Raw genomic sequence first — 16206 nt, 5'->3', positions numbered from 1 at the left:
TGATTAACAAGTTACTAACATGTTACTAGCATGATTAGCAAGTAACTAGCATGTTGCTAACATGTTTGTAACATGATTAGCATGTTACTAGCATGTCATAGCATGATTAGGACGTTACTAGCATATTGTTTGCATGAATAGCAAGTTGCATGTTACTGGCATGATTAACAAGTTATTAACATGTTACTAGCATGATTAACAAGTTACTAACATGTTTGTAACATGATTAGCATGTTACTAGCATGCTGATAGCATGATTTGCATGTTACTAGCATGTTGTTAGCATGATTAGCAAGTTACTAGCATGTTACTAGTATGATTTCCAAGTTACTAGCATGTTGCTAACATGTTTGTAGCATGTTGTTAACATGATTAGCAAGATACTAGCATGCTGCTAACATGTTTGTAACATGATTAGCATGTTACTAACGTTACTATCACGATTAACATTTTTACTATCATGTTGTTAGCATGATTAGCAAGATACTAGCATCTTACTAGCATGATTAGCATGTTACTAGCATGTTGATAGCATGATTAGCAAGTTACTAGCATGTTATTAACATGATTAGCAAGTTACTAGCACTATGTTAACATTTTTGTAACATGTTAGCACGATTAGCAAGATACTAGCATGTTACTAGCATGATTTCCAAGTTACTAGCATGTTGCTAACATGTTTGTAGCATGTTGGTAACATGATTGGCAAGATACTATCATGCAGCTAACATGTTTGTAACATGATTAGCATGTTACTAACATGTTACTATCACGATTAACATTTTACTATCATGTTACTAGCATGATTAGCAAGTTACTAGCATGTTGCTAACATGTTTGTAGCATGTTGTTAGCATGATTAGCAATTTACTAGCATGTTGCTAACATTTTTGTAACGTTAACATGATTAGCAAGATAATAGCATGTTACTAACATGATTAGCAAGTTACTGGCCTGTTGCTAACATGTTTGTAGCATGTTGTTAGCATGATTAGCAATTTACTAGCATGTTACTGACATGATTAGCAAGTTACTAGCCTGTTGCTAACATGTTTGTAGCATGTTGTTAGCATGATTGGCAGGTTAGTAGCATGTTGACTTTTCCCTGTTATCTAGGAAGCCTGAATATATATAAGAGTTCTGTTGGTGGGTATCTAGTTTCTAACAAGTTCTCCAAAGAAAACTGTAAATATCTTTCAGATGCCGGGATTAAAAATGAAAAGGTGTATTTTGGTTTCATGCTGGACTCGTCAGTGAAGTTTAGTGTTAGTGGTAAACACAGACCTGCCTGCGCTAATATAAACTCTTGGTATCGAGCGCCGATGTTGTTTCTGGCCGTGCAGTTGTAGCGTCCAAAGTCCCTGTCGGACACTGGAGTGACCTGTGGATCAACACAAACCAGACGTCAGGAGAATCAGAAAATGAGTGCAACAATATCGACATATATATTTTTTATTGCAGAGAAACCATGCGAAACCAGTTACAGTAGCAGTTCATGTGTAAGTTAAATACATTTTAACTGGGTTAAACAAGAGGCTAACCAGCCTTTATCTAATTTAGTTTTAGATCATGTTTTTAAATAATTAGTTTAACCAGAAAGACTTCCCTGGCCAAACTGCTTCACCAGAAATCATGCAAAATCATGCAAATATAAAAATAAAAAAGTGACATATTTAAAACAAACAAATAAAATTAAAAATCTAAAATACACAATTATATCTTTTCATAATTCAAAACATAAATTTAAAAAAACTAAAACTGGTCTTAAACCAGACATGATACTTTTCACAAGACATTTACAATTTTAGCTACACAAGCTCTGTTTTACACATGAATTCACTCAATTTTATGCATTTTAATCTCTAAATATGTCAGATTAGGTCAATAGCAATAAAGCGGCAAAAACCATCTTTACGGTTGTTTTGTCTTTCAGGTCAACTACTGTCATGGTCGAGCAACAGCTTGTACAGAATTAAAAAATAATGTGCAATGTAAATAAAGTATTAAAATTGCATGTGACTGTGAAGTTGCTGAACCTCTAGAAGCGATCGACCCTCTGCGCTGTGAATGCGGATGTTGCTGGTCCCTTGACTAGAGATGGTGAAGCGGTCTCGTCTCCACAGCATGGTGGCTGGAGGGTTGGACTTCACATCACAGCTGATGTTTACCGGGTTTCCCTCCCACGAGTAGAAGATGGATTGATTGGTCTGGAACTTGGGTGCATCTGGTGAAAGAGAAAAACAGAGACTGAGAAAAATAAAACTGGAAAAAACAAGTTCGGACGAAGTTTGAAGGTCTAAGAAACCCAGCAGATCAACCATCAACACTGTAAAGACAAACGTAAAACTTGTTATTAGAGTAGATAATATTTCAGTCTTTCTATTCCAAAAAGTCACATTCATTTAAATATTACATGCTGTTTCTCTGTAAAATGTACTAGTATTTTCTAAGTGAAGTTGCCTACGTTATTAAATTAAATATTTTCCAGTACAGGCCAGCTTAGACCAGATATAAACCATGTAAAACCAGCCATTTGAAGTTTTTTTTGGAATTAAAAATAAAGGCTCTTTCAAATGTCTTCTATGGGTTATTGTAATGGACTAAAACTTAAATAAATAAATAAAAACTGGTTTTAACCTTTAAAAAAAAGAAAATGATCATTTTCATTTAGTTTATCTTAAAATATTATATTATTATTATTGTTATTATTAATAAAATAACTAAAACTAAAATAAAAAATTAATAAAACCTATGCTGACACCAAAAACTAATAAAAATGGCTAAAACACAAAATCTAATTACTAAAACTTTACTTAAAATAAAATAAAATAAAAAACCCTGAGAATATAAAAATATAAACTAATTCAAAATATTAACACAAAATATTAATTAAAAACTATAATAGTATGGTGTTGTATTTGCTTGTATTCCTCAATTAAGTTGCTTTGGATAAAAGCATCTCCTAAATTAATAAATATAAAAACTACAATTGTACTAAAATTATACAAAAAAGGCGTGTTATGTTCCATGTATGTTAATGCAACTAAACCTAAAACTTGAACAATAAATAATAAAAACTATATAGACATAAAAATGGCAAAAACAAAATAACTTACTAATGTGCTAAACTAAATTACTAAAATATCAAATAAAACAAAACAATATCCAAAATATTAATAAAAAACTATAACATCATCTAATATCCATAATAAAATAACACCAGCCTGAACTACGTGTGACTCGGTAGCTTGAATTTCTTTCCATGTGTGTAAATGCATTGGAGTATGTTGATGTGAATCACGTAAAAAGGTCTTTAGAGAAGCATAATATTGATTGCAACAAAGAACGACGTTACAGTCTCACTCCATTATGCGTCAGACACGTCTACAGTAAACAGACACGAGTCATAAAGACTAAATGCATTTTTTGCAAAGCTAAAACTCCACAGAGCTTCAGTTTAAGCAGTAAGGCATCTGCATTCATCCAGTATTATTCCTGCTTTGCACCGACTTGAAGGCTTCCATTACAGAGAGCGATGCCGGGCCGTCCGTCACATCTGAGAAGCAGCGCAGAGACGAGCCTGTACTAAATAAATGAGTTCATTAGCGCCCGGTAACGCTCGGCTGCCTCCTGCCACGGTTATTCACAACGTCCTTTTTCACACGCTGGCCGTGAACCTCCACGCTAAACGTATGACATGAAGACGCTCCCGCCGCACGCCCATGTCAAGGTCAGCCCGTGCGTTCAGGGACACGGGCGCTTTATTAGCATCTCATCGCATTTGTCGACTGTGACACGTCAAGCATTTGCATTTAAACGTGAGTGACATAAATGTGCAATGAAAGAATTCGAGGCAATAAAAACAGACACAGAAAACAAGCGACCTCAACAACGTGTTGGTATTTCAGGAGACGGATCTGGAAATTAATAAGAATCTGAGGAATTAATTACTCGGAAAGAATTCCTTCCATAATTGGCCCCATTGAGGATTTTTTTTTTTTCGTTCATATTTCTAAGGCCAGTAAAGAAAAATTGTGGGGTAAAATAATTATGACAGCCTGCAGACAGCAAGATGCATTGGAAAAGCCACAGAGAAACAGCACTGAGTGTAATGCATTACCAAATAATTAGTTACTGTAACTGGATTAATTTTTTCTTGAAAAAGTAAAGTAAGTGAGCACTCATATTTATTTTAATTTTTTTTTTTTTAATTTTTGTAATTTAATGACAGTTACTTCTGATGTTACTGATGTAATAGTGTATAGACTACTCTATAGTGAATTTAACATTAAAATTTAATGCCTAATGTTAAAATGTTAAATGACCCTTTAAATACTTTGGTCAGTTCAGGAATAATTAGTGCTATTTTTATTATTTATTTGAAATAATTAAAAGCAGTTTCATGCCAATCTGTGTACTGTATTGTTCAACTGGTCTAGGTAGATTTAGAATTTAGAAAGTAATTAGTAATAAGTAATGCACTACTTTTTAGAAAAAGTCATCTGTAATCTTGTTACACTGCAGAGGATGTAATTAGTAGTTTTCTAGTGTAACGTCCCCAGCACTGAAAATTATGCTACGGCATATTTGTAGTTACTGTAAATGTGTGCATGTGATGTTTTTTTGCGCTTTATCTTACATTCGATATCTAGGAACATGCTCTTCTGATGGCCTCCGATCCTGCTGAGAGCTTCACAGTCGAAACGGCCCCAGTCTGAGAGTCGAACGCCGCTGATGGTCAGCATGGATTTTCCGTGGCGTCCGCGCACTTCCACACGGCCGTCCTGACTCTACACCAACACAAACACATCAATCCACATCAATCAAATAAACACTGCCACCATCACCCTCATACAGACACACACAATCACTGACATACTATTAAAATATTATACATATATTTACTATTTTTATATTGGCAGTTTTGAAATTTAAAGTTTAAGTTTGTCAATTACATTTTTTTGGTCTATACAGTTTATTTTTCATTTTTATTGCAGTTTTAGTTTTATTTCTTTTTGAGTGTTCTAGGTGTCAGCTATGGCATTTGGTTACTAATAGTTGTTAGGGTGTTGCTATGTGGTTGCTAGGGTGTTCTAGGTGTTTGCTAGGACGCAATGTTATTGAAGTCTTATGCGTAGTTGCTACGGAGTTGCTATGCAGCTGCTTGGGTGTTGCAATGCAGTTGCTAGGGTGTCCTAGAGGTTTGCTTGGATGCAATATTATTGAAGTCTACTGAGTAGTTGCTAGGGTTTTGCTATGTAGTTGCTGGAGTGTTCTAGGTGTCAGCTATGGCATTTGGTTACTAAGGTGTTCTAAATAGTTGCTAGGGTGTTGCTATGTGGTTGCTAGGGTGTACAGTTACGAAAGTGTTCTAAATAGTTGCTAGGGTGTTGCTATGTGGTTGCTAGGGTGTTCCAGGTGTTTGCTAGGCTGGGGTGTATAGTTACTAAAGTGTTCTAAGTAGTTGTTAAGGTGTTGATACGTGGTTACTAGAGTGTTCTAAGTGTCTGCTAGGACACAAAGTTACTGATGTTTTCGAAGTAGTTGCTAGGGTGTTGCTATGCAGATGCTGGGGTCTTCTAGGAAATATGGTTACTAAGATGATCTGAGTAGTCGCGAGGGTGTTTCTATGCAGTTGCTAGGGCGTTCTAGGTGTTTGCTGAGATGTATAGTTACTAAAGTGTTATGAGTAGTTGCTGGGATGTTTCTATGTGGTTGCTAGGGTGTTCTATGTGTTTCCTAAGGCATATCTATATGGTAGTTGCTAGGGTTTTGCTATGCAGTTGCTAGGGTGTTCTAGGGGTTTGCTAGGGCATATGGTTCCAAAGGTATTTTGAGTAGTTGCTAGGGTGTTGCTATGCGGTAGCTAGGGTGTTCTATGGGTCTGCTAGGGAATATGGTTACTAAGGTGTTGAGTAGTTGCTAGGCTGTTCCTACTGATAGGGTCTTTTAGGGTCTTTTAGGGAACACAAGCAAATGAATTAAACTACAGAATCTCTCACAAACATCCCAGCATAAAAACATCATGAATAAACACAGTTTTACTTATTTTCATACATGAGGTTAAATTAAATAATGGAAAACGCATAAACGAGAAATGTTGCTTTGGCAACTACATGAAAAAAAGTTTTTATGTTTGCTTTTATTTCATTTCAAGTAGCAAATTGTTTTTTAAGGTTTTATTTTTAGTTAACTACACTACCCCAGACAAAATCATATTAGCAATTCGAGGAAAAGAGCAAACTGAGTTTGTGTTAATCAGGTAAGATGTCGTTACAAAAGAGCAAATGAGCTACAATGAATATAAATGCAGCACTTTCTGACTGTAATGCGGTCACACTATCCGTTCTCACGGTGAGATAGGCAACTTTGAATATAAGGGGATTAGATGGAGTCCGTCCCCCAACGCCCACTTTAACGATCAGTGTTCTTCGCCTTCCCTGAAAAATCGATACGTGTCCACCCTCCGCTTGATGCCTCGTAGTCTAGAGTGCAGCGCTAGCTTTAGCTCCTGACAGTCCTGCAGCGGCTGTGTGTTTTATTTGACAGGGGCCATTATTGTAGGCTAGCAGATGACCCGCAGGCTTTCCTCCCCTCACACTAATGCATGAGATTCGAGAGCTGATGCACCTGTGCCTAGTGTTTCATGCCTTGAGAACATGACGCAAACGTGTAAACGCACTAAACATGATTACTGAAGAAAATATGACTGTGTGTCATGGGTGGTTGCTATGAAGTTGCTAGGGTGTTATGAGTGGACTTCATTGTAGTGCTATGTGGTCCTTTGTTGATGTTGGCCAGGAAAAGTTTATATGGTTACTAAGGCATTTTAGGGTGTTGCTAGGGTGTTGTGATTGTTTTTATATTGTGTTGCTCTGGAAATGTTAGGGTGTTCTACCAGGGGATATCTATATGGTGTTCTGAATAGTTGCTAGGGTGTTGTTAGGTGGTTACTAGGGTGTACTAGGTGTCTGCATGTCTGCAAAGGGATATCTTTATGGTTGCTAGGGTATTATGAGTGTTTTTATTGTGTGCTGTTAAGCAGTTGCCAGGATGTTCTAGGTGTCTGCAAAGAGATATTTATATGGTTGCTAGGGTGTTATGAGTGTTTTTATAGTATGTTGCTGTGCAAATGTTAGGGTGTTCTACCAGGGGATATGTTCTAGGTGTCTTCAATGGAATATCTATATGATTGCTAGGGTATTATGAGTAGTTTTTACAGTGTGTTGCTAAGTGGTTGCTAGTGTGTTCTAGATGTCTGCAAGGGGATTTCTATATGGTTACTAAGGTGTTCTGAATAGTTGCTAGGGTGTTGCTAAGCAGTTGCTAAGGTGTTCTAGGTAAGGTCTGCAAGAGGGTATCTATATGGTTGCTAGGGTGTTATGTTTTTTATAGTGTGTTGCTAAGCAGTTGCTAGGGTGTTCTAGGTGTCTGCAGAGGCATATCTACATGGTTACTAAGGTGTTCTGAATAGTTGTTAGGGTGTTGCTACGTGTTAGCTAAAATGTTATGTTTTTTAATAGTGTGTTTCTAAGGGGTTGCTAGGGTATTTTGGGTGTTTGCTAGGGCATACAGTAGCTCTATAACTACTAAGGTGTCCTGAATAGTTGCTAGGGTGTTGTTAGGTGGATGCTAGGGTCTTCTAGGTGTCTGCAAGGGAATATCTATATGGTTGCTAGGGTGTTATGAGTGTTTTTATAGTGTGTTGCTAAGTGGTTGCTAGGGTGTTCTAAATGTCTGCAAGGGGATTTCTATATGGTTACTAAGGTGTTCTAAATAGTTGTTAGGGTGTTGCTACAAGTTAGCTAAAATGTGAAAAGTGTCTACATAGTGTGTTGCTAAGGGGTTGCTAGGTGTTTGCTAGGGCATACAGTAGCTCTACAATTACTAAAGTTTTCTGAATAGTTGCTAGGGTGTTGCTAGGTAGATGCTAGGGTCTGACAGGTGTCTGCAAGGGAATATCTACATGGTTGCCGGGGTGTTACGAGTGTTTTTTTATAGTGTGTTGCTAAGCACTTTCTAGGGTGTTCTAGGTGTCTCCAAGGGCATATCTACATGGTTACTAAGGAGTTCTGAATAGTTGTTAGGGTATTGCTATGTCTTTGCTAAAATGTTATAAGTGTTTTTATAGTGTGTTGCTAAGGGGTTGCTAGGGTATTTTAGGTATTTGCTAGGGATTACAGTAGCTCTATAATTACTAAGGTGCCCTGAATAGTTGCTATGTGGTTGCTATAGTGATTTAGGTGTCTAACAGGGTTACTAAGGTGTTCTGAATAGTTACTAAGGTGTTCTGAATAGTTGCTAGGGTGTTACTATGTTTTCTAGAGTGTTATAGAGTTTTTCATGTGTGGCTATCAAGCTGTTGCTAAGGTGTTTGCTAGGGCATATCTATATATTTACTAAGATGTTCTGAGTAGTTGCTAGGGAGTTGCTAGGGAGTTGCTAGGGAGTTGCTAGGGTGTTGCCAGGGTGTTCTAGATGTCTCCAAGGTGAAAACTATATTGTATCTATATCGGGGTGTCATGAATGGTTTTTATAGTGTATTGCTAAGCAGTTGCTAGGGAGTTTAAGGAGTTTCGTAGGGAAAACAACACAGCACGAATTTTTAAGTCAAAACACACATACACAACCAATGGTGCGTGTGAACACAAACACATGAATATAAACTAGATAAAAAAGTTTGTCAAGACAAACTTTAAAAAGTTTGAAAAGTTTGAAAAGTTTGAAAAGTTTAAAAAGTTGAAAAGTTTGAAAAGTTTAAAAAGTTTGAAAAGTTTGAAAAGTTAAGAAGTTTGAAAAGTTTAAATAGTTTAAGAAGTTTTAAGTTTGGATGGTTTTCAGTCTGATATATTTAGAAGTTTTAAAGTTTGAATGTAGTCTGTCAGATAAATAGATAGATAGTATTGGTCAGATTGTCAATCGACGGAAAGATAGATAGAGGATTCTAACATTATTACCAAGTTACTAGCATGTTGCTAGCATGTTTCTAGCATGACTAGCATTTCACTAGCATGTTTCTAACATGATTAGCATGTCGTTAGCATGTTCCTAGCATGATTAGCAAAGTTGCTAGCATGTTTCTAACATGATTAGCAAAGTTGCTAGCATGTTTCTAGCATGACTAGCATGTCACTAGCATGTTTCTAACATGATTAGCATGTCGTTAGCATGTTTCTAACATGATTAGCATGTCGCTAGCATGTTTCTAGCATGATTAGCAAAGTTGCTAGCATGTTTCTAACATGATTAGCATGTCGCTAGCATGTCTCTAGCATGACTAGCATGTCGATAGCATGTTTCGATCATGATTAGCATGTCACTAGCATGGTGCTATCATGATTAGCAAAGTTGCTAGCATGTTTCTAACATGATTAGCAAAGTTGCTAGCATGTTTCTAACATGATTAGCAAAGTTGCTGGCATGTTTCTAGCATGACTAGCATGTCACTAGCATGTTTCTAAGTGTGATTAGATTAGCATGTTTCTAACATGATGCATTCTAACATGATTAGCATGTCGCTAGCATGTTTCTAACATGATTAGCATGTTTCTAGCATGATTAGCATGTCGCTAGCATGTTTCTAGCATGATTAGCATGTCGCTAGCATGTTTCTAGCATGATTAGCATGTCGCTAGCATGTTTCTAGCATGATTAGCATGTCGCTAGCATGTTTTTAACATGATTAGCATTACTAGCATGTCGCTAGCATGCATGTCTAGCATGTTTCTAGCATGATTAGCATGTGCTAGCATGTTTCTAGCATGATTAGCAAATGTTGCTAGCATGTTTCTAACATGATTAGCATGTCGCTAGCATGTTTCTAGCATGATTAGCATGTCGCTAGCATGTTTTTAGCATGATTAGCATGTCGCTAGCATGTTTCTAACATGATTAGCATGTCGCTAGCATGTCTCTAGCATGACTAGCATGTCGCTAGCATGTTTCTAGCATGATTAGCATGTCACTAGCATGTTGCTAGCATGATTAGCAAAGTTGCTAGCATGTTTCTAGCATGACTAGCATGTCGCTAGCATGTTTCTAACATGATTAGCATGTCGCTAGCATGTCGCTAGCATGTTTCTAGCATGATTAGCATGTCACTAGCATGTTTCTAGCATGATTAGCAAAGTTGCTAGCATTTTTCTAGCATGACTAGCATGTCACTAGCATGTTTCTAACGTGATTAGCATGTCGCTAGCATGTTTCTAACATGACTAGCATGTCGCTAGCATGTTTCTAGCATGATTAGCATGTCGCTAACATGTTTTTAGCATTACTAGCATGTCGCTAGCATGTTTCTAACATGATTAGCATGTCGCTAGCATGTTTTTTAGCATTACTAGCATGTCGCTAGCATGTTTTTTAGCATTACTAGCATGTCGCTAGCATGTTTCTAACATGATTAACATGTCGCTAGCATGTTTCTAGATAGATAGATAGATAGATAGATAGATAAGTTAGATGATAGATAGATAAGTTTAGATGATAGATAGATAGATAGATAGATAGATAGATAGATAGATAGATAGATAGATAGATAGAGATAGATAGATAGATAAGTTTAGATGATAGATAGATAGATAGATAGATAGATAGATAGATAGATAGATAGATAGATAGATAGATAGATAGATAGATAGATAGATAGATAGATAGATAGATAGATAGATAAGGTTAGATGATAGATAGATAGATAGATAGATAGATAGATAGATAGATAGATAGATAGATAGATAGATAGATAGATAGATAGATAGATAGATAGATAGATAGATAGATAGATAGATAGATAGATAGATAGATAGATAAGTTTAGATGATAGATAGATAGATAGATAGATAGATAGATAGATAGATAGATAGATAGATAGATAGATAGATAGATAGATAGATAGATAGATTAGTTATTAGTTAGAAAGAACATAGATATCTTAAAGATTAATTGAGTATCAATGGCTTCTAGCAGTTTACATTAAACATAGTTCAAACAGACATGGACTTTTGGTCAATGAAAGTCTATGGGACTTTTTATGATTTTTAATATTAATTTTTAAGAAAACCGTAACTCAAACCAGTCTGAAAAGATATAGCACACTAAGTCAGAACAGTATGAAGATCTGACCCGAGTTTGGAGTATGTAGCTTGAACGGTCTAGGAGGAGTAGGTGTCCAAAAAAATTGCGTTAAGAAAAATAAGAAGAAGAATAATAATAAGTTTAAATACAATTTCAGTAAGTTGGCTTTCCCAAGCCAACTTAACTACAGAATCTGTCACAGACATCCCTGCATAAAAACAACAACGCATTGTGAAAAACCACCTTTCCGACTGAATGAATGCAATAAACAACTAATAAAATCAGCTGCCGGAATCATATTTCTCATTCGGTGGTGTTATGACCTCCAAATACAAATTATATTGGAGAGCTGGCCTGTAAGCAGATACCAGAAACTGATCAGTGAGTAAAAACCTCAGATACACACTGTCTCTATCAGTGTGTGTGTGTGTGTGCGTGTGTGTCTGACACCATCTCGCCTTGGGCAGATGCTTCCTGACTGTTTGATATGCTACTGAGATCTCCGTGAGACGACACAACCACAGCACACTGACAGAGAACAGAGGATGACAGACGAGCAAATGGACTGCAAGACAGACAGACAGACAGACATATAGATAGACGGATAGATAGATAGATAGACAGAAATTCTGGAGTTTCTCATGCGTCTCAGACTCCTGCTGTACAGTTTGTCCATCATCAGCGCTGCTACATGATGCTCAGGATGCTGTTCTGCTGGAGGGAAATGAGTGGAAACGGGAGGTGTGGCCGACACAGACGACTAAACACGAGTGATTATCTACACGACGCTGAACAAGACTTTGAGGAGCTGTCATGTCCCCGAGTCCTGTAATGATGAAATCATTAGAAATGCTGCCTGTGCTAATGATTATGGAACAGGAAGAGCTACATGATCACTGTACCGCATCAACACTGCAGGTGAGATGGGATCGTTCACCCAAAAATTTAAATTTGCTGTTCATTTTCTTCCTCTCAGGCCATCCAACATATAGGTGACTTTTTTCTGCACTACCGTGCTCCACTGTGATTCATACAATCCAAGTCAATGGCTACAGGCACTTTGACAGTCAAAAATGCATGAAGAGTTGAGTAATGTATCACAGACATATCTGATGAATCCTTTCATAAACAAAGTGTAGAGAGAGTGTAAATAAGAGATATTGATTTAATACACCAGTTCAATAAACAAGAAGTTAATATTAAAGGAGAAGTCCACTTCCAGAACAACAATTCACAAATAATTTACTCACCCCCTTGTCATTCAAGATGTTCAAGATGTCCTTCTGTCTTCAGTCGTGAAGAAATTATGGTTTTTGAGGAAAACATTTCAGGATTTTTCTTCATATAATGGACTTCATTGGTGCCCCGATTTTGAACTTCCAAAATGTAGGTTAAATCTAAACAATTCCAGCCGAGGAAGGGTCTTACCTAGCGAAATGATCTTTTTTTTCTTTTTCGAAAAATAAAAATTTGTGTACTTTTTAAACACAAAAGCTTGTGTAGCACAGGCTCTGGGATGCACATTCACGATGCTATGAATTAGTGACGGGTTGAATTAGTGAAGGAATCTTCAATGTGACTCGGGAAGAACGAGTCGTCTCGGGGGAGTGATTCGTTCAATCGCGCATGCGCAACATCCTATTAGGTTCTGTACTGGAATTAGTTCACCTGTTTCGAGTCTTCGGGTTTTTCGAGTCATTCGCTCATCTTATGGGACTGTCACGTGATGAACGAACGACTCAAACCCGAAAACTTGGTAGACCCAGGTAAACCAAGAATGAATCATTTCTGTTTCTTATAGCATTATAGTTTTGTCTCGTTTCGTTTGTGTAAGCAGTAGATGTGTTAGAGAAGTAACACGTAACATTTTAATTATATTTTGCTAAAATGAATGAAATGACTCAAAAAAAGATTTGTTTATTTTGCTGAACGAGACTCAAAGGTCCGAGTCGGTAAAATGATCCGAACTTCCCATCACTACTACGAATCACGTCTAAGTTCATCTTCTGTGTACTCCAGCTCAAAAAGGTAGAGTATGGCCAAAAACTCCATCTTATTTTCTCCTACAACTTCAGAATCATCCGACATCGTTGTACCTTTTTGTTTGTAAATAGCGTTTGTATTTAAAAAGTAAACAAATTTTTATTTTCTGAAAAAAAATGACTGATCATTTCACTAGAAAAGATCGTTTCGCTAGAAGAGCCCTTTGAAGCCGCATTTAAACTACATTTTGGAAGTTCAAAATCGGGGCACCAATGAAGTCCATTATATGAAGAAAAACCCTGAAATGTTTCCATAATTTCTTTGCGACTGAAGACAGAAAGACATGAACATGCGTTTTTAAACAAATCTAATGTGTCAATTCAATTTCATAAAGATTCATAAAGACAGTCACTTGCTTTATTCCTGAATGAATCAGCCATTTGAAAGAATCAAATGAATGAATAATTCAGTAATTAAATCAGTGACTTGCTGCCACCTACTGGCAGTTTTAGTTTCAGTTTTACTTTTCAGTTATTTAAATCATTTAATATTTCTATATTCAAAATGTTAGATAAAATGTCACCATGTCACCTCCAAGCCTCATTAAACATGAAAATACACTAACAAGCCACTTTTGTGTTCTTCTGTGCCACCTCTTTAGTACAAATTAATTTTGTTAATACTGATTTCATTTGATTAGTAACTTATTCTTATTCTATTTGTTTTAACTAGAAATTAAAAAATAAATAAATAAATAAATCAATTAAAAAAAGTCAAATATCACCTCGTAATGGGAAGGTTAATTTTTGATCAGATTTTGTGATTATTGATTAGAAGGTGCTCGTAAAATTTTAACTGTGCTCCTAAAAAGAAAAGTACGCATAGAGTATTAATGCAACTATAATGATGTGAGACATGGATGTTTTTATTGTCTAAAGGATATAAAGTGAGTCTTCATCAGCTCAGCAGTTTACATAAACCACTAGAAACTATAAAAACGTTAATTTCTCCCCTTCATTTAAGTGTTTGGTTCACACATACGTATATCTGCGGCTCTTTGGTCAGAGTCAAACAGTTTCCTCGGTTCAGTGAGTGTTGGAGTAAATGGAGCGCTGAATCAGTTCCTTTATCACAGGATCAGATAAATGGCAGTATTTCGGCTCATTTCAGTCGGAGTGACTGTCAGGCGTCTGAAAGTGAGTTTTGATTGAGTAACTTGCAGCCACAAACTGTTTCAAACACTTCAATCCGATTTGATGAGCCGGTTCATTCAGTTCACTAAAAAGAATCGGTTCAAAAGAATGATTCATTCGCAAACTGAACCATTTGCCTCCGGCTTTGGATAATAATGTTGAAAATAATGTTTGGTTTTTTGCACAAACTGAGCGTTTTGCTTCATAACACCTCAGTATACTGTCAGGAGCTGCTGGTATTAATTTTGTGTTATCTGTATTTACTTTTTTGACTCTTAAAGTGACGGCAACCGTTGACTTGCATTTTATGACTCACCAATGACCACGATTTCAGCTAAAAACCTGAATCTCGGATGGCCTGAGGTGAGTGAATAAACAGCAAAATTATTTTGAAAATTATTTAATAAATAATACAATTATTTTTAAACGAACTATCCCTTTAAAAAACGCAAACTCAGTTATTATTTGCTCACTTACTCTAATGTTGTTCCAAACGTGAGTGACTGCTGAGAGATCTTCAGTTTTAGTGTGAGTTGCATCAGATCAGTGTGTTATTCAATTCACCTTATCTCCGTCTGTGAACGTCTGTCCGTCACTGGCTCTCCTCCACGAGATCTCGGGCAGCGGTTCTCCTTCCGCCGTACAGGAGATCATAGCAGCGCTTCCCTCCACCGCCGTCACGTTCCTCAGCTGAGTGATGTGCGGCTGGACTGAACAGACAGACGGACGCACAGGAAGTTCAGAGAACAGCTTTGAGTCACTGCAGACATTTCTGTGGGCTTATTTTAGAGTAATTGCTGTAAATTACATCTCAATTTGCACTAAACACAATGTTCTGTCTGTAGAGGACATCACACACACTTAAACACACTCCATTTATCCTTCTCATTTTAGAAATAAAAGAACAAAACAAGAACTTATATAAGTGAAGTATGGTTTAAGCATGCAATAAATTATATTTATGATTTATTTATTTCACGTCTCTTTTTGTAGTTGAATGCTGTGATTCACCGTGTCAGAAACAGAAGTCAAATTTTACAGTTTTGGTACTAGCGTACATTTATCTGTCTGTCTACTGCAATTGTATATATAACAATTGTTGCAAATAATGAGAATTGCAAAGAACTGAACAGAATTAAAGACATTTGGACATTGGACATTTTTTTCTATTTATAACAACAATACAATTACAATAAAACTTCATTTTCATTATCATCATTATTCATTATTATCATTTACCCCCAATTTATAATAAAACCTTAATTTTCTTAACACAAAATCTTTTTATTTTCCTTTTTTTTTTTTTTTTTTTTTTTTTTTTTTTTTTACAAATTATGATAAAAACCATGCATTTGTTTTTCGATTTCTAACAATAAAAACTTTTTACCCACAAATTAAAACAATTTAATAATAATAATAATAATAATAATAATAATATTTTACCTCAATTTATTACAATAAAAACCTTAATTTTATGCAAACTATTTCTTTTAAAATGTACAATAAAACTTAATTTTCATTATTTGAAAAAATCCTTTAATTCCAATTTAAAATAAAAACCTTAATTTTCTTTATGCAAAAATATATTTTTGTTTTTTTAACAAATTACAATGATAATAATACATATTTTCTTTATGAAAAATATTTTCCAACCAATTGATTATAATAAAAACCTTTATTTTCCTTATGCAAAATATATCTTTGTTTTTTTTAATAAAAACATTATTTTCTTCATGAAAAATGTTTTCCAACCAATTTATTATAATAAAAACCTTACTTTTATGCAAACCATTTTTTTCAAATCTACAATAAAACATCATTTTCATTACAAAAAAACATTTCCCCCAATTTATAACAACTTAATTTTCTTTATGCTTTTTTAAAAACAAATTATAATGATAAAAATCTTTCTTTATGCATTTGTTTTCCGATTTCTAACAGTAAAAACAAAACAAAC

At 35.6% G+C, this 16206-nt stretch overlaps 1 protein-coding gene across 3 annotated transcripts in view; it reads right to left on the bottom strand.

Moving 5' to 3' along the window:
• zgc:152904 (uncharacterized protein LOC767777 homolog) overlaps nucleotides 1-16206 on the bottom strand; it is a 326637-nt gene that overhangs the window by 54617 nt on the left and 255814 nt on the right. For all 3 annotated transcript variants that reach the window (XM_051106297.1, XM_051106313.1, XM_051106304.1), the window contains exons 8-11: nucleotides 14814-14959; nucleotides 4640-4790; nucleotides 2037-2224; nucleotides 1285-1381 (exon numbers count right to left, since the gene is read on the bottom strand). In XM_051106297.1, the coding sequence (XP_050962254.1) occupies nucleotides 1285-1381; nucleotides 2037-2224; nucleotides 4640-4790; nucleotides 14814-14959 (582 nt within the window). The remainder of the gene's footprint in view (nucleotides 1-1284; nucleotides 1382-2036; nucleotides 2225-4639; nucleotides 4791-14813; nucleotides 14960-16206) is intronic.

This window comes from Labeo rohita, chromosome 1 (genome assembly GCF_022985175.1).
Source record: "Labeo rohita strain BAU-BD-2019 chromosome 1, IGBB_LRoh.1.0, whole genome shotgun sequence".
In the NCBI taxonomy this organism is placed as follows: domain Eukaryota; kingdom Metazoa; phylum Chordata; class Actinopteri; order Cypriniformes; family Cyprinidae; genus Labeo; species Labeo rohita.
Note: the sequence above shows the minus strand (reverse complement) of the source record. Positions and strands in the feature narration are given on the sequence as shown.